The 26,804-nt window shown below is 44.5% G+C and overlaps 1 protein-coding gene across 1 annotated transcript in view; it reads right to left on the bottom strand.

Moving 5' to 3' along the window:
• Window positions 1–26,804, bottom strand: part of EHD4 (EH domain containing 4) — an 87,764-nt gene that overhangs the window by 17,674 nt on the left and 43,286 nt on the right. The window contains exon 4 of the mRNA XM_060618854.3: window positions 5,379–5,791. Within this exon, the coding sequence (XP_060474837.1) occupies window positions 5,379–5,791 (413 nt within the window). The remainder of the gene's footprint in view (window positions 1–5,378; window positions 5,792–26,804) is intronic.

The raw sequence follows: 26,804 nt of genomic DNA, 5'->3' as shown, positions 1-26,804 counted from the left end.
AATAAGTTCTATGTATTTGAATAGTAATAGGATGAATCTGGGTCCCAAGAGCTTCATTCACAAGTCAGTGACATTGAACCCTGGTTGGCTTTTGAACATTCTTATGTATAAAACTGGGAAAGCCCCACTTCATCCAATGGTGATGACTGAGGATAGCTCAAGTGGATCACAATGTCAGTTTCTTTATGGGCTATAACTCAATGAGCAAAAAGAGATGTCCTTCCCTTTATTATTTAAAAAAATTTTTTTTTAACATTTATTCGTTTTTGAGGGACAGAGAGAGAAAGTGCATGAATGGGGGAGGAGCAGAGAGAGAGAGAGGGAGACACAGAACCTGAAGCAGGCTCTGAGCTGTCAATACAGAGCTCCAAGCAGGGCTCGAACTCACAGACCGCGAGATCATGACCTTAGCTGAAGTCAGACGCTTAACCGAATGAGCCACCCAGGTGCCCCAAGATGTCCTTCCCTTTAAATATACATGGATTTATATCTAGTTCACATACATGCTCTGCTACAATTGCATTAACTGTGTCCAGTGACAAGTGTTCATATATATCCAAGGTGGAGAAGCATGTACTCAGAGTGATATTGGATATATCCATCCTGGTTGTGGAGGGCAACCTCAGGCTGGAAGCTTCCAGTGCTTATGGTCAGTAGGAGTGGAAATCCTCATGGAATTTGGGGAGCAGTTTGGAGGGGAGGATTCAGGCTGGGAGAACATGGTTCCACACTATGTGTAGGTCATACTATGTGACCTCATCTGTTCGCTAACACAACCTGTTAGAGACCTGCATCTTTGTAGGCCCAGCTTAAAACTTGCATAGAGCATTTAACATCAGGGGATCAGCATATTTTAAAATTGGGTTTATGGGGATATAGAAAAAATCAGTTAATGCACTAGAGACCCAAAAGGTGGACCCATGGGGTAGTGAGACTGTGAGACTGTAAGAGGCAGAAAAAGGCAGCTCTTGGTTCCCATGGAGCAGGGGGTTTGTTAGTCTGTTGCAGTCAAAGCTGGCACCCATAGCACCTGATTCTGAAGAGCTTAAAGGGGACTCAAGGGGGCCCACCCACTCATTCATTTGAGGTCAACCTTCAAAGAGACAGGCTTCCCTACATGGACACAAATACTGACACACATACCCACAGCTGACGGAGCTATTTTTAAAAGTCCCTTGGTAGGCTAAGCATTAGTGGGTCGCCATCGGCCACCGTAGAAGGATTTTCACACCTTAGCCTGGGTCCATTTGGTGAATTTCAGAACATCTAACTTCTCTACAGAAGGAATTGGCAGTGCAGAGAGATTGGAAAGCTGGGCCCTGGGTTTTACACGTGACTGGAGAACATGCTTTGAAGACAAAACTAAGTGCCACAGAGCTAGGGTGAACCCTGAAAATCACTGACCTCTCCTTTTCTTTCTCACTTTTAGCTGTTGCTTCCTTAAATGTTTTTTTTTGTTGTTGTTGGGTGAAGATCTGTAAAGGGGTGGGAACTTTTCCTACTCTTGGGCAATGTTTATAAAGGGTGGAGTCCTCACTTTTTATTTTTGTTCGTTTATTCCATAAGCATTATTATCTGGGATTTATTTTCAAGAGCCTAATTTCCCTATTTTGGCTATTTTAATTATAGCTGAATAAAATTGAATTATATTTTTTAAATACTTTTTTGGGCTTTCCCAAAATAGCCCAAAGAATCATGAAATGAGCGTTGATTAGCATTTTAGATTGTAAACAGTCTTCAAAAAAGGATGCCTACTGATATCATGAAGATGTGATCTTTGAGGTTAACCAAAAAACCCACTCTAAGGTTTTCTCATTCCTTGAAATAGAGAGTTGTGAAAAAAATATATATATTAAGAAGAAGCAGGGAAACCATTACATTTCAAGAGATCTTTGGTAAGAGTGACATTTTTCAATTATTAAAGTGTCCTTTTTAGGACACCTTGAGTTTGATCACTGTGGAACCCAGCAGGACATTAGTGATAACACTTCTTTTACTTCTGGATGGGATGTGACTTCTGTTGAATTAAGGTGTTCTATAAATAGATACAGGGCACACCCCAACCCAGATCTGACATCTCCTAGGTGACATCTGAAAACTTATCCTTCGCATGTTTTCAAATTGTCAGCTTGATGAACCTCTAAACTTTGCAGGGTTCCTGTGGATAAACAATTTTATAGAATACACAGAATGGCAGACTAATGCAGAAAGCAAGGACACGATGAGAATCTATAGATGTTGTCCACTCCGCATTTCAGGTAAATGGTTTCCAGACCAAGGAGTCAAACTAACTACGGCTTGAATTTATATTTTACAACTTATGGGCTGTAAGGCCTTGGGCAAGTTACTTCACCTTTCTGAGCTACAGTTCCCTTGCATGAGAAACAAAGATGATGCCCAGCTTTGTGCAGTTATTGGCGGGATCAGATGAAATAACACATGCAATACAAATTGTAGAGCTTCTGGAATACTGCAGACCCTCAGTAGGTTGGCTTACAAAACCGGATCAAGAGAAATAAAGATCAATATACCAAAATCAAAGAGCGTTTTCCTGAAATACAAACACTGAGAAGAGAAAAACTCAGGCGACTGACTCCTTGTCCACTTAGGCAACAAGTTTACAAATGGCCATAAAATCGCAGATGGTGTAAAGCAGATGACGTTGGTTAGTGGCTAAGGCCACTGTGTTGAGTTCTGCTTCTTATCTGCCTGAGACTGTTTCCTGTCCCCCTTCGCAGGATGGTACCGCCCAGCACACTGGCACTGAGAGGCTCAGCCTGGAAACATCCATACTTCACACATTTTCCTTTATGAAAAGGAACAAGCCAGATACTATTCTTAGGAAGAAAAAAAAGACAAGCTTTTTTCCTAGAAGTAAGCTCAGCAAGTTGACCGCCCCTGCCCCCCACCCCCTGCATCTACACAAGGCTCTCATTATTCCCAGTGTCAGTACAGAGCAGCATTCTATGGCCACGCTGATCCATTCAGAGGGCCTGATGCTCAAGGAGGGCAGAGAAGTCCCAAAGCACTTGGCACGCCCAGTGAGCTCTTTGCTCTTTATTTATTTATGTGACCGAATACAGCTGCGTCTTGAGTCACTAGGCCTTCAGCAGTGACTGGTAAAATAGAAATGTCCATGGGCATTTATAAATAGTTAAAAAAAAAATCTTCAAATCTCCAAAGCTATCACATGATATCTCTGCTTTGGTTATAAAATAATGTTGGGTATTGTGTATCCTGAAGGGTAAGTTCAGCTGTATCAGCTGAAGAAGAGAAATATCACATGCTAAGGGGTTACCAAATGGGGAAAAAACAGACTTCCTGCCACTAAGCATTAGGCCCAGGACTAGCACACAAGAGAAACCAGCAAAGCTGCAAATAAGTGGATTTACAAACTGGTTAGCACCACTGCCTTGCAGAACTGGAACAAAGTGGCCGTAGCTCCAGAAAGGGAGCAGCCTGGAAGAAAGGATAAAGAATGGTGGCTCGCAGGTGCACGGTGACTGGGGATCAGCTGGGCGATCCAGGAGTCCAAGTGAGCATGCACCGGGAGTGATGGCAAGCAGAGAGAAAAAGAGCAGATGGAGGTCCTACATGTATGTGGAGCTGCAGCAACCGGGGCGGCATCTCTTTGGCTATAGAGAGATGCTGCTGGGTGAGCATCCTGGCATGAAGATAGAGGCTGCTGGGCGATGATGAGGAGGCGTTAGAAGGCCAATCGCCTGCCCGCCTGTCACCCACAGCGAAGGCCTCTTGCCTTTCCTGGCCAAACCCCCTCCTCAGAGCACGGTGTCCATACCTCAATCAGCACACAGCTCACCACTCTGTAATGGGGGGTTTGGGGCCTCCTCTTCTACCAGCCAGGCTCCCCAGTCCCGGCCCAGGGGTGCTGAGCAATACTGACTGAATGAGGCAAGGGGTAGTGGATTCTAGAAGGCTGGCCTGCTGGACCCCATGGCCAGACCAGAAGTCACTCTCTGTGCAGCAAGAGGATAAGGGAGGGGACATGGTGTCTTCGCCACCAGAAGACAAAGGGGAAGTAAGCTGGAAGTACCCTGACCAGAGTATGAGTGGATTTGGAGAGTCAGGCCTGTGGACTGGTTTTAGCGGACACGACAAAGGCACAGGGCGAGGTTGAGAGCAGGAGGGCTGTCTTTTGGTTCTAGTGTTGTTACTCATGGATTAGGTGACTCTGGAGAAATCGTTTATTCTACCTCATCTTTCTAAATTGCAGGAGTGGATAGAACTCTGGCTTCGAAATGTGGCTGATTATCAGAATCACCTGAGGAGCTTTACACACACACACACACACACACACACACACACACACACGCATGCACACACTCACATATACACACACAGACATGCACAGACACACTTGAATCAGAAGCTCCTGGGCAGGGCCTGGAGCTTAAGCTCCAGAGTGCTTCTGATGATCATTGAGACTAGACAAACTCTGGGGGCACTTACAGCAGTAGAGGAACAGGATTTTTTTTTTAAAGCCCCAACATGGGGCTAGAACTCACAGCCATGAGATCAAGACATGAGCTGAGATTAAGTGTCATACACTTAACCAACTCAGCCACTGAGGCGTCCCAAAGGAATATGATTTTATGAAATGTGCACACAACTTTTAAAGAACCATCTTTTCTTCCATACTTTTTCTTAGAGGAGTCATGTGCTGTTCTCTCTTCAGAGACGTGACAGAATCAATGACAGTCCTTGAGGGTGGTTACCAGATGACCACTTACCCTGTTGGGTACCCACCCCTGGGGCTGCTGAAAGGTTCAGCTACGAGGCGGAAGAGCCCAGAGGCCTGGCGGGCATGCTTACAGGCTCCCAGCCAGAATGGGGATGGGGTGCCACCCCCAAAGCAGCACACTCCGTGGGCCAGGCTGAATCTAGCTTCCTGCCTGGCTCCAGGCAGGAACATCGGGTTCTCCGCCTTAGACCCAGGGTGACTAATGCTGGCATCTCAGCACCATACTGGTCCCACCAATGCCACCCCTCTGGTTCAGCTGGCTACATTCCCACTGGGCTAAGAAAATAGCAGCTTCCAGGTGGTAAGTGCATGATCCCTCCTGTGTGCTCTGCAAGCCAGGTCACCCTGAATCCTCACAAGCACCCTATGATGTGCTCTTACTGGCTCCATTTTACAGATGAGAAAACAGGTTTGGAAAGGTTGACTCATTTGCCTAAGACCACAGAGTAGGAGCCAGAACCTAAACAGATGTACTGATCTTGAGGCTCCCTTCTTAACCTCTTCTGTGCTCCATTCCCGAGGTCCCCTAGAATGGAACCTCTCCCACCCCCACCTTCCCTTAGAGAGGAGAGAATGGGAAGCATCCCCTGCTGCCCACCGTGTCTCCTTGGCTCACCTTGGCCAGCCTCGCTCGCTTGATGAGGTCGTTGAGTTTGCGCACGGCCGCCTTCTGCGGAAGGCTCTGGATGTCTCTGAAGAGGTCCTGGGCCTCGGCCTCGAAGAGCCGGCGGTTATCAGTGTTCTGTAGGGGCTGTGCCCAGAAAGAGCCGATGTAGACTCGAAGGACCTCGGGTGTGTTGATGACCTTGCCCAGGGACCACATGAGGGCCCCGTAGACGCGCATCAGCTGCTGCGTGTCCACTTGGTCGGCCTTGTTCAGTACCACGCGGATCTTGTCATCTTGGCCGCGGAAGGCCTTGATGGCCTCTGAGAACTCGTCTGAGATGTCCAGTTTATGAGCATCGAACAGCAGGATGATCCTGTCGACTCGCTCTGCAAACCACTGTAGGACCTGGCAGAAGTCATAGCCTAGGAGGAGAGAAGGGCACGTCAGTGTGGCCGACTGCTCAGAAGACACATTTACTAGCAGAGCTGGGGACTCACTGGTTCTCTGGCAGCTGCCAAGGACAGAGCACTTCTTTCCAAGGAGGCAGTGGAGGCTCCATGGACTGAAAATCACTTCAAATGAGTCCCCTGGGGCTGGATGCATTCAGGAGATAATGCTGAGGACCCTAGGAACCCTTCCCTGGGAAGAAACAGGAAGTGAAAAGGTGCTCATGGGCACTTTGATTGGGCATCGATTACTTCCTTATCTGTCATTTCATTTGGTCCCCACGAGTCTCTCATTTCACCTGGTACAGTCCTGGGGATGAATGGCAAATTTGATCAATGGCTCTGTAAAACCACAGGCCCTGGGTCAAAAGTTCTCCCTTCTACCAAAGTCTCACTTTTCTGAAAGAAGCAGAAATGGTGAAGGAAGAAAACCTGGGGGCCACTTGAGGTCTCATGGGGGGTCTAGTAAGCACAACAAAAGAAGAATTATCTTCTCCTATCCTAAGTTTTTAAGAGTGTTAAGGAGGCCAAAGGTTGGCCTGCCCAAAACTTTGACCAGCATTTATCATTTGGACTATTTATACCTTAAGTAAGTTGTAAATATTAAAAAAAAAAAAAATCATGTCTCACAGCCATTGTGTGAAATGTCTTTTGCCAATTTCTTTTTAAAAATGGCTAGGCCCACAACAGATTCTGTTTAGTTCGGTTTGGCCATGTGACAGTATACTCCAAATCGTGCAGCTACATAAACACTCCTCACAGGCCATGGTCAAGGCCTGTTTTGGGCATCTCCCTGGGGAGGCAGAGGCCCATGAAAAGCAAATAAGAGGAGACTAGTGCCACCAGGTTTATTTAAAAAAGTTTTTTTTTAATTTAACATTTATTTATTTTTGAGAGACAGAGAGAGACAGAGCATGAGCAAAAGAGGGTCAGAGAGAGAGGGAGACACAAACTCCGAAGCGGTCTCCAGGCTCGGAGCTGTCAGCACAGAGCCTGACACGGGACTTGAACCCACGAACCGGGAGATCATGACCTGAGCCGAAGTCAGACACTGAACTGACTGAGCCACCCAGGCGTCCCGACCAGGTTTATTTTTAATCTCAGTCTTATTAGCTGTGGACTCAGTCTCAGTGCAGCCCAGTTAAAGCCCAGATGGCAACTTTCCTGACGCCTATTTGGTGCTATCACCCCTTATTTAATAGATTTTGAGAACTCCCAAACACACATAAAAGTCTCGAAAACAATATGATGAATGCTGATATACCCAACCCATAACTTTAATAAATTTTGACACTTGGCATTGTTTGCTTCAGATACTTTAAAGAATTTAAGTCTACTTTATTTATATTACAAAATACTCATACAGCAGTGAGGATGAATTGGATTTTCACTTGTCAACACAGGCCAATCTCCAAAAGACTGGTGAGTAAAAAATCAGGTTTCAAAAGAATGTGTACAGTAGGATAACATTCACATAAAATGTTAAAAAAACAAAGCAATACTCAAGAGCCAATGGATACATACTATACAAACATACAAAAATATTAATACCAAATTTGGGATACTGACTGACTCTGAGGGATCTGAGGTAGATAAGAATGTGTCTAGGGAATGATCTATTTTCAAAAATAAAGGGGGCCGACTGACTAAAGTTTCCATAAATTTGAAGAACAGGTGTAAGGGGAGTAGCTGAAGAAAGAAAGGATTCAGACACAATTTTAATAAGGAAAACAAAACCTTCAGAAATGCTGAAGCCCCCCATAGACCCCTCCCCAAGCACATCCCCCAGAGGAAAGCACCACCCTATATATGGTGTTTATCATCATTATATGTTTGTATATTTCCCGTTTGTGCCTTTCACTTCTCTATTCTGTCTTTCATGGTGGCACTCCCTGATTCCCTGGGGACAAGGAAGGCAAAGGTAATTGTCAGAATGTGGGCCAGAGTTTATTTTGATCACTATCAGTAGTCAGGTTAGAACAGAGGAAAATCAAAGACCTACTGAACGGGGTCACACTGTAGTATGTAAGGATTCAGAGTCAAGATTTCACTCTGAGCTCTGTCCCTGCAGGGCCAGAACATAAGGCCTCCCAAAGTGGTTCTGTCATTTGAGGCAGACTTGGGTGCCAGAGAGCCCCAAACCCCAGGTAGGAGAACCTCAGCAGGTGAATGATGATGCTATGCCCTGGTAGTCAGGTAAGATGTTTTGGAAGTGACCACTAGAAGGAGCTGCATGTGGACACTGGAGTGGACGCAAGTTGAGTTTTGCTGAACACCCTTCCTATTGGGAGGGGTGGGGTCCCCTGCGCATCACAGAAGCTGAAGGTGTGGCAGGCAGTCCCTTACCCTACTCGTTGGCAGTCTGCGGTACAGGCAGGTGATCTAGAACCAGACAGTCATCTCCTTGCACCAGAGGGGGGTGTTAAATCTTGACAGAAGGATGCAAAGCCACAGGGAAAATGAGAATTTATTCATGGCAGAGGAGCTGAGTTGACAGTCCAGTGGTGGTGGATTCCTAAGCTAGTTTTCGAGACTAGCTCTCCAACGTACCCATTAACTCGGTGAACAACCTGATTTTCTGCAAATTTCCTTTTCTGCCTCAGGTAGCCAGAATTAGCTTCTTTGATTTGCTACCAAAAACCATGGCTGGTGCATAATTTTCTCCACATGTGAGTATTTCTGTTCAGAAATACTCTTACAGTCAGTGCCAAGAGAGACTTGCCGCTCCCCTCACTGTCACCAGTGGCACATGTGCAAATTCAGCCATGGAGACACGCATCTCTTCCTCCAAGGACCACCCGGATTGAGTGGCTGGCCTTGACATTACCACGGATTTAAACTTCCACTTAAATTTGGGCTCCTATAGTTATTTTAAATGTCTTTTTAAAAGACATCACTCCATGAAATAAGTCAGTCAGAGAAGGACAGATATTATATGTTTTCACTCATATATATGTGGATCTTGAGAAACTGAACAGAAGACCATGGGGGAGGGGTGGGGGGGAGTTACAGAGAGGGAGGGAGGCAAACCATAAGAGACTCTTAAACACAAACTGAGAACAAACTGAGGGCTGATGTGGGGAGTGGGGTAGAGGGGAAAGTGGGTGATGAGCAATGAGGAGGGCACTTGTTGGGATGAGCACTGGGTGTCGTATGTAAGCGATGAACCATGGGAACCTACCCCCAAAACCAAGAGCACACTTTACATACTGTATATTAGTCAATTTGGCAATAAATTATATTTAAAAAATATAAAGATAATCTTCATTTTGAAAAAAAAGAAGGCAAAAATCACACACACAAAATAAATAAGTCAAAGACATCATTCTAATACTTCATTGAAATAAAAAGTTAGTGGGAATAGAGCTGCCAGATGTAAGTTTACTATAAGTGAAGCCATTACTCATCTTTGGAGGAATGGCTGCATGGCCACATTTTCTTGTTTTAAAGTAACAAGGAGAGAGGTGCCTGGGTGGCTCAGTCGGTTAAGTGTCCGACTTCAGCTCAGGTCATGATCTCATGGTTCGTGGGTTCAAGCCCCGCGTTGGGCTCTGTGCTGACAGCTCAGAGCTTGGAGCCTGCTTCGGATTCTGTGTCTCCCTGTCCCTCTGCCCCTAGCTTGCTTGCACTCTCTCTCTCAAAAATAAATAAACATTAAAAAAATTAAAGTAATGAGGAAAACTTAAGGTACAGGTAGATAGAAGTGTATTCTATTAGTCATCATGCAGGTGTAAAAGGATTATTTGTTACATATTAGGGAGTATAATCAAAGGTGAAGAAATCACTAAGTGTCTCAGACACTAAGTGTCACTAAGCAAAGAATTACCACAGCTGGGAGAGGTTGGTCAGCTCATTTTTCTTCCATACACACTTGTTGTTATTATTATTTTACCATTTTAACCATTTTTAAGTGTACAATTTATTGGCATTAAGCACATTCACATTGCTGTGCAATCCCCGTCTCCAGAAGTCTTCATCTTCCCCAAATGAAACTAAGTACCCATTAAACATTAACTTCCCTTTCCTCCCTCCCCCCAGCCCTGGCAGCCACCATTCTATCTTGTCTTTATGAATTTGACTACTCTAGGTACCTCATATACCTGGAATCGTACGACATTTGTCTTTTTGTGACTGGCTTATTGCATTTAGCACAATGTCCTCAAGGTCCATCCATGTTGTAGAATTTGTCAGAATTTCTCTCCTTTTTAAGGCTGAATAGGACTTGCTCAATTATTCTTTGTAATTTAAGATAGGCACCAAGTACCTATCTACCAAAAAGTTCCAGCTGATTTTACTTTACTTTTTAAAAGTTTTCTATTATTTATTTTTACACTTATTTATTTTTGAGAGACAGAGAGACAGAGTGTGAGTGGGGGAGGGGCAGAGAGAGAGGGAGACACAAAATCCGAAGCAGACTCCAGGCTCTGAGCTGTCCGCACTGAGCCCGACGCAGGGATCGAATCCACAGTGAGATCATGACCTGAGCCTAAGTCAGATGCTTAACTGACTGAGCCACGCAAGAGCCCCATTCCAATTGATTTTAAAGAAATGACTTAAAATTAATGATGTCATTTAATCTGCCCGCTGAAGGAAAGGTGACTCAGAAGGATCTATAGATCATTGATTCTCAAGATGTGCTCTTGTATTAGATTCATATAAGGCGCTTGCCAAAGTTTAGACTTGTAGACCCCTCCCTAAAAGCACAGAATCGGAATCCCTGAGGCTGGACTTGGTGATGTACATTGTGCAAACCCTCCAGATAATTGCCATGTTTGGTGGTTTCAGGACTGAGTACCAAGGCATGGGATGGTACAGCTATGTCTACATCATTGTTGGTCAGCAAAACGCATTTAAAGTAGTTTCTTTTTATTCTAAAAAGGTACCAATAGATGGTTAGATGGTGCATCACAGAATTGAGGAAACATGGAATTTAAATCTGCTTATTTGAAGATGGATTTTTAAATTAAAAAAAATTTTTTTAATGTTTTTATTTATTTTTGAGAGACAGAGTGTGAGCGGGGGAGGAGCAGAGAGAAAGGCACAGAATCTGAAGAGGCTCCAGGCTCTGAGCCGTCAGCACAGAGCCCGACGTGGGGCTCAAACTCACAAGCTGTTAGATCACGACCTGAGCTGAAGTCAGACGCTCAACCTACTGAGCCACCCAGGCGCTTCTGAGATGGATTTTTAGATTTATGAAAGTTATCCTGTCTTTGCTCACACTGGACCTTAGTCCTGGTGAGCCCTTCCCCTCTGGCTTAGGATCTAGAAATGTAGCCTAAATCCTTATCATCCTTCAAATACACCTGGCCAAACCTTGATTCAGTTCCATGTTACTTAACTTCCTTAAGCTCCAATTCTCTCATCTGTAAAATCGAGCTGTTGAGTAATTATATGAGAAAATGCTCTTAATATGCTCAGTATAATGTTGGGACTTTTGTAAACTCTCAGTAAATATAAACTTTTATTATTGTTTCTGTGCCCTCCCCCCAACCCCAACCCCTGCTTTAGGTGAACTCAACTGCTTCCTCATTTGAGCTCCCTGAACCTCTTGCTTACACTTTATAATCAGATGGATGTATGGGTCTCTCTTATAGCATCATAAATTCTTTAGCCGCAGGGGCCATGTCTTCCTCATGGTCACACAAGACATGGTTAACAGTATGGGCTTACTCTTTTTCAAAACTTAAAAAAATTGAGATATAATTGACATATAACATCATCTTATATTAGTTTCAGGTGTCCTAAGAAATCTCCTGACAAAGTGCTTCCAATTAAAAACAGTAACAACAACAATAAATCCTGAGTCAAAAGCAGTTCATAGGAAACAAATGGAAGGCAGTGGTCAGATTTTTTTCCTTTACTGTCGTTCACTTAGGATAAAAGATTTTTGAGGCTCCCCTTCCTAACCTGTTATCTTCCAGTGGGGGAAAGATCTAGGCACCAGCAAAGAATACGGAAAGAAACAAACAACTGCAGTGAAATTTACTGATGATAGTATATATAGTATATATAGGGATTTCCTCATTCTATAATTTCTAAGAGAATATTATGTGCTTATACACATGATTTTGTATTACCAAATCATTACTCAGAAACTTAAAGAAATAACCTAGTGGTTTTGTTTACTGAACTTGTGAGAGTACATTACAAGTTATTTAAGATAGACAAGTCAATACATCATTAATGATAGGAAACTCTATGATCAATTTGTAAAGAGGGCCATGCATATTTCTGCTTTAACCGTAAGTATAAGAGTGATCATAGTTGGAAAGTTATAGACAATAATAATAATAATGGGTAGTGCTAATAATATGCTTACTAAGGCACTGTTCTCATCAGTATACATATATTCATTTACTTAATCTTCACATAAGTCTAGGGTAGGCACTATGACTACATTCATCAAGATTACTGTTTTTGCAAATACATATTTCTATACTATGTAAAGTTAATGCAGATTAAACACAATTAGAAACAAGGTGGTAACTAGGTGATGGATGTGTTAATTAGCTTAGTTGTAGTAATCGTTTCACTATATATGTACATTAAACCATCATATTGTACATCTTAAATAAATACAGTTTTTGTTTGTCAATTATGCCTCAACGAAGCTGGAAAAAAAGAAAAAAGTACAGGCTTTGGACTCAGCTGCCTGGAGTCTAATCCTGGCTCCATCACTTCCTAGTTTTGTGAGCTTGGGCAAGTTACTTAACCTCTCTGTGTTTCATTTCCTCATCTGTAAAAATGGGGCTAATAATGGCATCCACATACCTCATGGGGCTTTGAAGTTAACATACTAGAGACATTTAGAATCATTCTGACATCTAGAAAGCCCTCCAAAAGCTTTCAAGTTATCTACTGGTTTTTTTTTTAATTTTTTTTTTTAACGTTTATTTACTTTTGAGACAGAGAGAGACAGAGCATGAATGGGGGAGGGTCAGAGAGAGAGAGAGGGAGACACAGAATCCGAAACAGGCTCCAGGTTCTGAGCTGTCAGCACAGAGCCTGATGCGGGGCTCGAACTCATGAACCGTGAGATCATGACCTGAGCTGAAGTCGGACGCTTAACCAACTGAGCCACCCAGGCGCCCCTCTACTGGTTATTTAAAAGACCTTTGTAACAGGTGCATGGTGGGAGCATAATAAATGTTGAAGGATGCCTGGTTGGGACAAAGCATAGTCTTCAGCCATGGAGAAAACGCAATTAATTAGGGGAAAGGTGACAGGGCAATGATGCTTGAGCCAAGTGAAAGAATCAGTGTTCAGAAGACAGCTAATGAAAGACACAACTGAGCACAGAACTGCCCACATTTTGTAGAGCTGCTGGACCCTCAAAGATCCAGAGGCCTTTCTTTTCTTGTTTGTGAAACAGATGGAGTTCTACCAGTTGGTCTTAAAGGCCCTGAGTTGCTCCTAAAATAAAGCTATGATTCTAATCACAGACACTCCCTGGCTTACAAAAGTCCTGTGTGTAGCCATACTGGCCGGGATAACCAGAGCATACACTGGACCCAGTGGGGGGAGAGTAATGAATTTTCGCGAAGATTCTGTTACAGAGGGTGGTCAGGTCGCTATCATCACTAGACTTCAGCCACACTATGCTAAGGGGGTCTGGGAAAGAGCTACCACTTAAAACAAAGTTGAAAACCAGTGGCCTTGAGACTACTGAACAAAGCCCTCGGCTCTATTTTGTTTGGCCTACATAGGGTCTTTACTTTTGGAGTTGACTGTTTTTGGTCCAGACACGCACTGTTATTTTTTACAGATAGCCCATTCCACCTGGCACCCACTTCTGAGTGGAAATACCACAGCTCTGACTCAGACCAACCTTTGCCTCTGAAAAGCCAGCCCCAGCTCCTGGGCTCCTGAGAGGGTCTTGTAGCTCTCCAGAGAACTGTACCATCTGAGGTCACAGGTGTTTCCCCCGCTGGGCTGTGATCACTCAAGGGTAGGGGCCCTTTTACCCTGCTCTCTACAGTACCAAGAAAGTGCTCACCAAGACCAGCCCTCAGCAAATGCTTCCTGAAGGACTGATTTCTGTGGAAAACTGTTGCAAAATCCCAAAACTGGCTTTAAACAACCTTTTGGGACACCTCTCTCTCTGGAACTTAGAAGTGCAATAAACATTTTGAAATTCAACAATACATTTTAAATGGAAAGTCAAAAGTGGATGAACTAATAATGATCAAGTGCCCAGGATGTGCCTGGAATGGTTGCTGAGGGACATATGTCTGTAGAACAAAGGCTGCTGGCTTTATCCATAATAGCCCCAAACTGGAAACAATCCAAATGTCCCTCAGCAGGTGAACGGATAAGCTGTACAGTGGAATACCGCCCAGCAATAAAAGGAATGAGCTACTGACACACAGCCACTCGGGTGAATCTCAGAAACACCATGCTGAGTGAGAGAAGCCAGACGCTAAAGAATACACATTGACAGGAAATTCTAGAACAGGCAGAGCCAAGCTGCAGTGACTGGGAGCACATCAGTGGTTGCCTCTGGCTGAGGGCGGCTGGGACTGACTGCAAAGCGGCACGGACAAAGAAGAACTTCTCAGGGAGATGGGAAGTTTCTATTCCTTGATGATGGCAGTGGTTACACGGGTGTGCATTGGTCAAAACTCACCAAACTGTACAATCAAAATGAGTGCATTATTATGTTATACTTCAATCAAACTGACATAAATAAATACATAAGAAAGGAAGGGAAGGAAGAGAGAACAAATTCAAGGCTGCTAAACTTATTTAAAGATACACATCTCCACAAACTGCTGAATGGACAAGGAAGTTGAAATCTGTTCATCAAGGGGACTGCACAGCGCATCTTGCTGGGCATAGAGTTGAATTTAACTAAAGCAGGAGCCCTATGCTTTGGTTGAAATCAGTCTTCACCAAAGAGGTTATTGTAAAATTTGGCTCATCCACTGGAACTTTGAGAATTGTGTAATTTCACAAGTGTCCGACCTTCTGGCCAAGGTGATAAAGTTTCTCACGGTGACGGGTCAGGGATGAGAATGCTCTGAGTTTATGAGAATCCGTTCCAGCTAGGTAGAATGCAGCAGACCCTGGGATACATTCAAAGGTGTGTGCATGCATGTGTGTGTGTGTGTGTGTGTGTGTGTGTGTGTGCATGTGGGGGTAGTGCATGTATGTGTGTATTAATGAGTATGTATGGAGGGCATAGGAATCAATATCATAACAGACTTGTCCCATCGTGCTCAATGTATTTTTAACATTTATTCATTCAATTATAGACATTGCAATTCTATAAGACTTTTTTTTAAATGTTTATTTTTGAGAGCAAGTGGGGGAGGGGCAGAGAAAGCAGGAGACAGAGAATCTGCAGCAGGCTCCGTGCTGTCAGCACAGAACCCAACGTTTGAGCACAACTCAAACTCATGAACTGTGAGATCATGACCTGAGTTGAAATCAAGAGTTGGACGCTTAACCAACCAAGCCACCCAGGCGCCCCATCAATTCTATAAGACCTTCTAATGGAACTTTTATTCGTCTAGAACAAAACAAGAGATGTCATCAATCCAACTGGTTAAAAATGTAGTTTCTATTTGCAAAGGGACCCACAAGCTATATAGCTGAGAAAGAGGATTTGTCCTGTGGAAGATCCCAGCTTGGCATCCTGGCTCCACATTCTGGGAACAAAAGGAGGGGGCAGGAAGGAAGGGGCCATTTTTATCCAATCAGGGGCTTCCATCACAACCCCCATGGAAACCATGGTCTCCATCTGAAGGCACCCACCAGGAAATGACACCTGAGATTAGAACAGTTGCCCCCTGGCTCAGGTAAATATAGGGCGGGGGCCTTGAGAAAACAAATTTGGCAGTCTGTTTTTAATAGAACAGGAAAAAAAAAATGCTTAAGTTCCTTCCCAGAGCCAAGTTGCTAATTACATGAGTTTTAAACAAGATGTGTGTCAATAAAAGGACGCAAGATAATGCAGGACAGCCAGAACTGAAGCCAGGTTCCTCCTGCTCATGCCCCTGGCCCCATTCTTGGGGTGGGCAAGGCCACTTGCCCAGTTGGACATGGCCCAAGACTCTGCTCAGACCTCTCCTCTTTGGCGGGGCACTGGCCTGCCCCTTGTAGAACTAGCAGCTCCTGTCAAATGTCAGGTCCCTCATATCCCAACTGCAGCTGTTACTGGGCTGATTTGTTTGTGCAACACTAGCCTCTCTCCCAGAAGTCCCTTAGGTGTCATATCCACCTTTGTGTCCCTCCAGCACTTAGTCGATTGTCCAGCACAGACTGTTCACACAGCCATTGTGAATGTGCCAGTGGTGCCTCTTAACTGTAGTTCTTGTCCCCGGGATCCTTCCTTTCCAATCTCGTCCTCACATGATTCCCACCCCTTCTCAGAACTCAGAGACAATCCCCAAAACTTTGGGTGCCCTGATTCCTTCTAGAGCAAATGTTTACAAATTCTCCATGACTAGTCACCACATTATCCCTCCAGCCTTTTCTCAGGGGCTCTTGCTAAACCTCACCCTCCTCTCCCCATAAACCACACTGGGCTCTTTGCTGTTCTCCAAAAGCATTCTGCATCCCCCTGCCTTTGCACCTTTGCCCAGACTTTCTTTAGCTCCAAATGCCCTGCCCCTTTTCCATCTCCAGCTACCCATCCCTCTGGGTCACTTCCCTCTGGGACACCTCTCACCTGAGTAGAATGGATCCTCTCTCCCCATTTCTTCCTGAGAAGATATGTGTTCTGCTGCAGCCCATCCACTACACTAAATTGTAAGCATCCTGAGAGCAGGGGCCAAGTCTTAATCATGCTTGGAATCCAAAAGCCCACCACAGGATACTTTGTACTATCTAAATCAGGTTCCCTGCGACGTATTCTTATAGCACCAATGATTTTTCTTTCATAACCCTTATACTTTCCAATGATATATTTATTCGGTGATTATAAGACAGAAACTCTATGAGGGCAGAGACTCTCTCATTCCATTCACCACTGTATACCCAGTACTCAGTACCTACTATTGAATGCAGTAGGTATTCAAGAAATTTGGTTTATTCCTCAAAAAATGAAAAACAGAACTACCATATGATCTAGCAATCCCACTTCTGGGGATTCAGAAGAATTAAATTTAAGAGAATTTAAATTAAGATCTCAAAGAGATATTAGCATTCCCATGTTTATTGTGGTACTATTCATAATAGCCAAGATATGGAAACAACCTTAATGTCCTTCGGCAGACGAACAGATAACAAAAATGTGGTTTATACATACAACAGAATATTATGCGGCTTTAAAAAGGGAGATTCTGCAACATGGATGGAGCTGGAAGACATTACACTAAGTGAGATAAGTTACTCACAGAAGGACAGATACTGCATGATTTTGTTTACATCAGGAATCTAAAATAACCAAACTTGGGGCGCCTGGGTGGCTCAACTGGGTAAGTGTCCAACCTCGGCTCAGGTCACAACCTCATAGTTTCTGAGTTCGAACCCTGCATTGAGCTCTGTGCTCACAGCTCAGAGCCTAAAGCCTGCTTCAGATTCTGTGTTTCCCTCCCTCGCTCCCTGCTCTTCCATGGCTCTCTCTCTCTTTCTTTCAAAAATAAATAATAATAATAAAAACATTTAAAATAACCAAACTTGGGGCACCTGGGTGGCTCAGTCGGTTAAGTGTCCAACTTTGGTTCAGGTCATGATTCCACAGTTTGTGAGTTTGAGCCCTGCATTGGTCTCTGGGCTGACAGCTCAGAGCCTGGAGCCTGCTTTGGATTCTGTGTCTCCCTCTCACTCTGCCCTTCCCCTGCTCATGCTCTGTCTCTCTCTCTCTCTCAAAAATAAATAAACACTGAAAAAAAATTTTTTTAAATAACCAAACTCATATAATCATAGAGTGGAATGGTGGTTGCCAGGGGCACAGTGCGGGGGAGGGGGATGGGACGTTCTTAATCAAGGGGCACAAAGTTTCAGTTAAGTAAGAGGAGTAAGTTCAAGAGATCTGCTGTATAAGATGTGCCCAGAGTTAACAATGCTGTACTGAACACTCAAAATTTAAGAGGGTGGATTGCATTTTAACATTATACATATATACACATACATACATACATACATACATACATAAAATCTGAAACAGTAAAATAAATCTGATTAACAAAGTGAATTAACTTGAATGAGAAGTATAATTGATTTTTAGCACATTAGAGGGTTTAGTTGCTTAAATAGTTCTGTGAGTTTCTAAAAAAAGAGCTGTTACTAATTGTAGGAAGTACAAATCATCTCAAAATAAACATCAGATATCTGGGATTGCTCAGGTATTAAATATATATTTTCAAAAATAGTCACTGTTAACAATAGCAGCCACTTCAGTTAAACATGTGCAAGGAGTCCTTGTATCATTTCCAGGCTGAGTTTACTCTGCAACTGGAAAAGGCTGTTTCTGAAAATGTGATTGGGGGTAGGTACAGAATGATAGCAAAAAATTAATGACGGCAGTCAATATGACTGAACTCTCTCAATATTCCTGCACTGTCCCGAGAGCTTTCTTTTAGCACACTCTCCATAATCCTCACAATAACCCCATGAAACAGGTGCTATTATTGTCCCCCTTTTACAGGTGAGGATACAGAGAATCAGAGAGGTTAAATAACTTACCCAAAGTCACACAGCTATTTCCTAAGAGCCATGCTTCAAACCCAGGCACTTGCATCCCACAGCCTGTGCTTTTATCCATGAGCCCAACGTGGGGCTCAAACTCATGAACTGCAGGATGGTGATCTGAGCTGAAGTCAGATGCTTCACTGACTGAACCACTGAGGCTCCCACTTTGTGATATTTTTATTATTTATTTATTTATTTATTTATTATTATTATTTTTAATGTTTTATTTATTTTTGAGACAGGGAGAGACATAGCATGAACAGGGGAGGGTCAGAGAGAGGGAGACACATAATCCGAAACAGGCTCCAGGCTCTGAGCCGTCAGCACAGAGCCCGACATGGGGCTCGAACTCACGGACTGCGAGATCATGACCTGAGCCGAAGTCGGCCGCTCAACCGACTGAGCCACCCAGGCGCCCCTTTGTGATATTTTTAAAAGTAGTTTTATAAGTGTTCTACAATAAATATATATTATTTTTGTAATAAGAATAAGCATACTGTAAAAATTGTTCGTCCATATGTGACTCGGATAACAATATTACTAAGGAAGGTTTTCCTTTTCTTCTATAATGGCGTTTCTAGCTAGGGTCTGGATTTCTAGCCTTTTCCAGCCTATCACCATCTCAAGAAGGCCTGTGGGTGAAGTAGTACCTTTGCAACTACACATAACCTCCGGGGGAAGAGGCAGTCCTCCATCAGCTGTACTTGCCTGAGCCATGGAAACAAGCTGGTAAGGAGAGGAGTCACAGACACTTTGCTCTTGCTGGCCTCTCCATTTCCTTTCACCCCTAGCCAGCTCTCCCCACAAAGCTGATCAGATGTGCAAGTGGTTTGGGGGTAAATAGGGGCGGGGAAGGGCTCGGCAGTGAGTGGGGGTCCAGGCTCCCGCTGGGGGTGGGGAGGGGCTGATACTAAACCCTGTCCTGGAGAACCAACAAGATAGCCAGAGAAGAGAAACAGACAAACTCCGTGGCCTCCATATCTGCACACACTGTGGAAGTTCAATGAGTGTTCACCTCCAAGTGTTCAGCTGGTAGTGGCTACCTCTGAGAGACTATAACTGGCTACAAGAAGATCCGTGTGGTTACATAGCTCCCTGTTTCCCTGTGCCTGGCCTGAGGGGGTTTGGCCACTGAACATTCCACAGTTTAAATAAAACCAAGGACCAAATCTGTCCTTGGATGGGCTTGGTGTTGTTTATTTTCTATTTCCTCCCCCAACTCCTTCTTCCTTTGGAATTTAGTCCAAAACTCTGTGAACTAACTTATCAGGATCTGTTTCCTCCTAAAATAAACAAGCTAACCTCATAGCCTGTCTCTTTTTCCTCTGGGGATGTTGTAAAGATAACGATGGGACAGATGGGGGCCATGTGACCCCGAAGCTCCTTACATCAAGAATCACACCATAGGGCAGACAGGTGGGGAATGGAGAAAGGTTCCATTTGAGTATTGGGCCTGATGAACACTGTGGCATCTGGTCATGTGACCAAGTCAAAGGGAAAATTGGGTTTCATATCTTGTTTTCCTTATCAGGCTAAAAGTCAGGTTAAGAAGCAGGTCCATTTAAAGAGGAATGAGCCCTGGAAAAAGACAGCAACATTATGAGGCATTTTAGGCTCTTTGCTGCAGAGAGAATTTGCTGAAAATTGACCAAAAAAATCCTACAAGTTCTGGAGCCTGGTTCAGCCATTTCACTTTGCTGGGCCTCAGTTTCTACATATATCAGATGGGTTAGTTGATCAGTAAGAATTCTTTCCAGATCTTAAGTTAACTATACTAGGTATCAGCTAGTTACATTACCGGCATAAGAATGTAAAACCACTCAGGTGGCTATAGGAATACTCAGTGACTACATCTAATGATAAAATTACCATTAATTATCAAAATAATCATTAATTAAAAACTTGTCACTTGTTAATTTGGCACCCAACTGCAAACAACTCTGGGCTGGAAGAAATTACCAGAGGAAAAGTCACAGAATTGGAGGCATTCAAGAATGCTTAAGAGATCATCAGATCCAACCTTCTAATAATACAAGTAAGAGAATCCAGGAATCAAGTGTCACACCCATGGAGACTGCCCATTCCTCATTTTCCAATGGAGGCAAAATGCCAGTAAGACACAATCTCCACTCACGTGTGATGAGGCTAAATATTTACAAACACAGCTTCTACCTCGACGATACATCTTGTCATTTCGTGGTTCAGAAGGGCAAAAAGACAGTATTTCTCCAAGCTACCATTTTCTAAAGAGAAATGTTAAACCAAGAATATGACAACTGGTGGGGTCAACAAACAGTTGCAAGCCACTTCTGACCCTCGATACCCTGCCCTGCCCTTTTCCTCCTTTTAAACAATTCCAGTGTTACGTGAGTGTTCTGTGAGCATTTGGACAACAGCCAGTCATGAAGGCCAGTGCCAGCAACTAAGTTGTCAGCTAACCTGCTCCTAAAGCCAAACTACCCAGAGATAGTTATTTCTGGGTTTATGTCACAGATAGAAAGACAGATCAAGTCAGTGGGGACCATATTAATCCACACTGGGTTCTTTACTTAAAAAATGGCTCAATTATTTTATTAAATAAAAGTACACGGAGTTACCCAACGCTATTTCAAAATGGTCAAATGCCTCCAGAAAGGAAATACCTTGAAAATATTTGTAAATATGCAAAGGTGCTCAACCACACTGATAGTAAGAATGAAAATTAGAATTATAATGAGATACCATTTACCTATTAGGTAATGCAAAGATAAAGGGAAGATAAGGGGAGGGGAATCAGTAATGCCCTGAGTTGGGGAGGGTGTGTGGTGTAAACAGGCACTTTTGTATCGTTGGTGGGAATGTGAAGAGGTACATCTTCTAGACGAGGCATTTTGTCACCAGCTAACACAGTAAAAAGACCACAGTTCCTTTTGACTCAGCAATTTCACTACTAGAAGTGCATCTATTTTTTTTTTTTTTTCAATTTAAGTATAATCGACATGACATTGAAGTATAATTGACATTATGTTAGTTTCAGGTATACAACATAGTGATTTGACAATTCCATACAGTACTTTTAACCTCTGTGACTTATTTTATTTTTAAAGGTTTATTTATTTTTGAGAGAGAGAGAACATACGTGTATGTGCAGAGGAGGGGCAGAGAGAGAGGGACAGAGGATCTGAAGTGGGCTCTTCGCTGACAGCAGAGAGCCCGATGTGGGACTTAGACTCAAGAACCATGAGATCGTGACCTGAGCCGAAGTCAGATGCTCAAAGGACTGAGCCACCCAGGTGCCCAGTTTTTAGAACTGGGAGTGTGTACCTCTTAATTCCCTTTATCAAGTTCACCCATATCCCACCCACCTTCCCTTTGGCAACCAGTTTGTTCTCTGTACTTAAGAGTCTGGGTTTTTTTTGTTTGTTTTGTATCATATAGTTCCATTTGCACCCTACTGTGCAAACTATATATTTGCACTGTGTGCAAAACTATATTCTACAGCACTGTTTGTAACAAACTGCCAATGATCAGAAATGGTCTGGATGCCATCCATCAAGAGGATACCAGCTGTTAATTTGGGCACATCTACACGATGGACAAAAGAAGCAGCTCTAAGGTCCTGACACAGAGCACTCCAAGATTTACTGCTAAGTGGAAAATTCTTGGTGCAGAGCAGCGTGCAGGACTCTCCTGCTCTGGGAGGAACCCCGAGACACTGCTGGCAGAGTTTGCTCTGCAAGAGGAACTGGGGGTGTGGCTGGGACACTCTTCACCATCTAACTTCCTGAAACTTGAATTTTTCATCTCAAATATGTACACACACTTGTGCAACATGGCGCTATACTGAAGAAGACTACAGAAAGGTGAAATGCTGAATGATGGTCTGATTTGCACTTTACTTTGTGATTTGGATTCAAGCAGGAGGTGGTTTTGTGAAAGAGGCTAAAATAATCCTGGCGAAGTGGAGGTTTCTAGAGGAAACTATGTCATGGAGCATGTGAGAAATATCCCCAGATACCAGAAAGAAGATTATGGAGAAAAGAATTGGAAAAGTGACAAGAGCCGGGGCCCTTGGCCACAAAAGGACACCTCGTCCAGGTCACTGTCTTCAGCAGGTTTTCCCAGCTCCCTTCCTGGGCTGCCTTCCCCTGGCATTCTTTCCACAGGCCTATTGTCAAGTTCACATATTTCCTTTATCGTTCCCTCTCCGTTTTTGGTTTCCTGGAAAAGCAAGGTCCTTGCCGGACTGAGTCCCAGTACCTGCCACTATCAGCTCTCCCTGGGAAAATGTCGGAGCATGTGGCCGAGCTAACTTGCACACCCCGTCCATCTATTCTGGGACCGCCCAATTAATTCCATGAAGCGAACAAAGCTAAACCACTGCCGAATGGTTAATAGTTGTTATGTCACTTTATCCTCAAACAGCCCTGGGAGGGAGAATTTGGTCCCTTTATAAAAGCATGAACTGAAGATCCCACAGTCAAGTGGGGGTGCCAGGATTTGAACTCAGGTCAGCCTCCGCCAGGGCCCACAGAGAGCTTGCCTGCATCTCACCACCTCCCTCTCTGCTTCCCTGGAAAACAAAAATGCCCCTATTTTCAGCATGCGTCTACATCCACTGGCTCAACAGGCCTAGCCGCCTGGTGCCAGTGCGTGAGACCTGACTTCCGGCCACACTCTGGGGCCTCTCGCACAATGCATGCTTCATTACTAAAGTCTGTGGAACACTTAGGTATTTACACCAGTTATTCAGACCCTCACAAGATCTAACTCTGTGAAGAAAGTATGTTTCTTCCCATTTTACAGAGGAGAAGACTGAGGCTCACAGAGGTGGAATAACTTGCCCAGGTCACCCAGCTGGTAAGCGGAAGTGCCAAGGGAAGTGGAAAAACGTCACAGGCCAGTGTTGCTCCTCACTATGCAGCTCCACCTTCACCTATAATCCTGCATTTTCTTTTTCATTTAAAAATTTTTTTTCAAAAATATTTATTTTTGAGAGAGAGAGGGAGAGAGACTGACAGTGTGTGAGCAGAGGAGAGGCAGAGAGAGAGGGAGACACAGAATCCGAGGCAGGCTCCAGGTTCTGAGCACCCCCGATGCAGGGCTCGAACTCACAAACCATGAGATCATGACTTGAGCCAAAGTCAGATGCTTAACTGACTGAGCCACCCAGGTGTCCCTATTCCTTCATTTTCAATCTATCACTCCCACCCTCCAGTCTGGGGGTCTCCTTTGGTGCACAGTGAATGTGGGGAGAGGGCTTTTCCCACACAGAACAATCAGGATGGAGGTTACATAACAAGAATGTCCTCACTGGGCACCTGGGTGGCTCAGTCATTTAACCATCCAACTTCAGCTCAGGTCATGGTCTTGTGGTTCATGAGTTCAAGTCCCCATCAGGCTCTGTGCTAACAGCTCAGAGCCTGGAGCCTGCTTTGGATTCTGTGTCTCTGTCTCTCTCTGCCCCTACCCTGCTCATGCTCTGTCTCTCGAAAGTAAATAAACATTAAAAAATAAAAATAAAAAAAAGAATGTCCTTATTATAGCAGTAACTTTTGAACATCTGAAAATGTAAATGAGAAATCTCTTCTTTATTTTTCTTTAGAGGTTCCTAAAACTCCTAACTTTCAAAGAAGTCTAGAGATGTTGGGGGTGCTCCTACATGGAGTGAAGGCACAGGCAGAGGACAGCAGTGTCAGCCCAGGACTCCCTGTCAGGTGCCCAAGAGGCTAATGCAACAGCAGTCACCGGGTCGCCCAGGGACCACGGTGGGGCGGGCAGTTACTTCCGCTTCCTTTCAAAGCCCTCGCCTGGGAGGATGTTGGTTAGTTACAGAGCCCAGCTGAGTGCTGAGCTGCCCCCACCCCATCCAAGGACCCCACCCCTACCCTATCCTCCATCCTGGCCTCCGAGAGGGCAGCGTTCACACTGAAACACAAATGTGGGGCACAACTCAAGTCCATTTTGGTAGGTTTCCCAACTTTGTAATCATTTCTTCTTTCACTTGGCTTGGGGGCGGCAGAGCACACAGGAAAGGGCAGACTCAGCACCACCCCGGATTCCTAAAGTGGGGATCTGTCTGCAGCAGAACTCCTGGACAGGCTGCTTTCCAAGCTCCACTGCACACTCCCCCATGTTGTTTGTGCTGAGGCCAGAAGTAGCCTGTTAACAAGTTCCCTGGAGCCTGAGTATCCCAGCAGGAGGGCTTCATCGCATCATTCGGACTCATCAGCTCCAGGGCAGAAGGGGGATGGAGAGATGGCGCCCTTAGGACGGGTCCCACAGAAGAAGAAATGACCATGACAACCAGGGAAGAGAAAACCAAGCAACCAAACAAACCCAAAGGAGTGGAGTGGCAGACCCAGGGCTGGTTCTGTTACTGCTCAGTACAAGAACTCCTGGACGCTCAGAGCAATAATTCTAGGTAATCAAGAAAAGGTTAAAAAAGTTCATCCCTCAATGGCTTCTGATTTCTTTCAGAATAAAATTCATGTGCTTCCCTCAGGCCAACAGCTCACCCCAGTGGGCACCCCCCTGACCTCAATGCCCACCACTTCCTGGCTACTTAACGAGCCTCTAGCCTTCCCTGGACCTGTCAGGTCTTCCCTACCCTTGGCCTTTGCCTACAATGCCCTTCCTCCAACTCCCTGCCAGGCTAGTCCTTTTACTCTTTAGGTCTTAGCCTGAATGCTACCTCCTCAGAGACACCTCCCCTGACTCCCCATCTAAAGTAGGATCACCCCTGCTGTGGCACTCAGCAATTACTTTCTTCAAGTCTTTGTTTGAGCTTGCATTTGTTTTGTATTTCTGCTCATCCATCGCCCTCCCTGGTGTAGACTGCAGGAAGGTGTGACAGGGTCTATCTTATTCTATTAAAAGTGCCTGATACCTGACACATAGTATGTGCTTAAGAAATGGACCAGGAGATGGGGTGGCTCAGTCGGTTGAGCATCCGACTTCAGCTCAGGTCATGATCTCATGACTCGTGAGCTGGAGCCTTGCGTCGGGTTCTGTGCAGACAGCTCGGAGCCTGGAGCCCGGTTTGGATTCTGTGTCTCCCTCTCTCTCTGCCACCTCCCCTGATCATGCTCTGTCTCTCTCTCCTTCAAAAATAAACAAATATTAAAAAAAAAAAAAGAAAAAGGAGAAATGGACCAGGAGGAACCCAGCAGAGTTTGGTGCGCGGCAGACATTCAATATAAGGAAACCTCTTTCCCTTTCTACTATCCTTTGAATGAGAATGCAGGGCAGTGTGTACGGGGTCTCCCAAAGACTACCATCAAAAATCGCTGAAGGTAAAAAAACCTAGGAGGTTTGGCGTTTGTAGGGGGAGTGCATCAATGACAAAAACATGCCCCATCTGGTATCCTTCCCCAGTGCTGCCTTCTTGTGCGTGTGTTTGTGTGCTTGTGTGAGAGAGAGACAGAGAGAGATTGAGAGAGATGTTCTCCTGGTTTGTGTCTTTGTCTCCTGTGGTTAAAAGCACACACTCTGGAACGAGGCTGTCTGGTTTGAATCCCACTCAGCCACTTACTAGCTGTTTTGATTATTAGTCACCTTAAAACTAAGTGGCGTAGGGGTTGCCTGGGTGGCTCAGTCAGTTAAGCATCTGACTCTTGGTTTCAGCTCAGGTAGTGATCTCACAGTTTCATGAGTTCAGGCCCCGCATCTGGCTCTGTGCTGGCAGTGCAGAGCCTGGTTGGGATTCTCTCTCTCACTTGTGCTGTCTCTGTCTCTCAAAATAAACTAACTTAAAAAAAACTTAGTGGCTTAAACAACAACTTATTACTTTCTCAGGTCTGAGGGCTGACTGGGCTCAGCTGGGTGGTTCTAGATTGAGGAGTGTCATGAGGTGATAGTCAGATGGTAGTTGGGGCTGGAACCATCTGAAGGCTCACCTGAGCTAGTTGTCCTTGATGGCTTCTTCCCTCACACCTCAGCTAGGCTAGAGGCGGCCTGAGCCTCCTGGCCTCTCCATGTGACTAGTCTGGACTTCCCTCACAGTATGGTGGTTTTGGGGTGGTTAGACTTTTTAGATGTCAGTTGGCTGCACATAGATCCAGCTGGAACTTTCAGGACTTCTGAGTTAGATGTGGGGTCATGAAGCATCACTCTTGCTGAATTCTCCTCAAAGAGTGAGTCCGAAGGCCATCCTAGATTCAAGGGGAGGAGACTACATGAGGGCATGAATATGTGGAGGTACAGTTCACGGTGGTGGGGGTGGTGGGAGGATGAGGCTTCTTTTGAGACAAGCTACCACCCTTCTGGAAAGCCGTTTACCTCTTTGTGCTTCAGTCTTCTCTCCTATGAAATATGATAACAGTTCCTACCTCATAGAGCTTTCGTGAGGAGCAAATGAGTTAATATTATATGG

Source organism: Panthera onca, chromosome B3, assembly GCF_046562875.1.
Source record: "Panthera onca isolate mPanOnc1 chromosome B3, mPanOnc1 haplotype 2, whole genome shotgun sequence".
NCBI classification, from domain to species: domain Eukaryota; kingdom Metazoa; phylum Chordata; class Mammalia; order Carnivora; family Felidae; genus Panthera; species Panthera onca.
The sequence above is the reverse complement of the archived record's forward strand: the minus strand, read 5'-3'. Positions and strand labels throughout refer to the sequence as shown.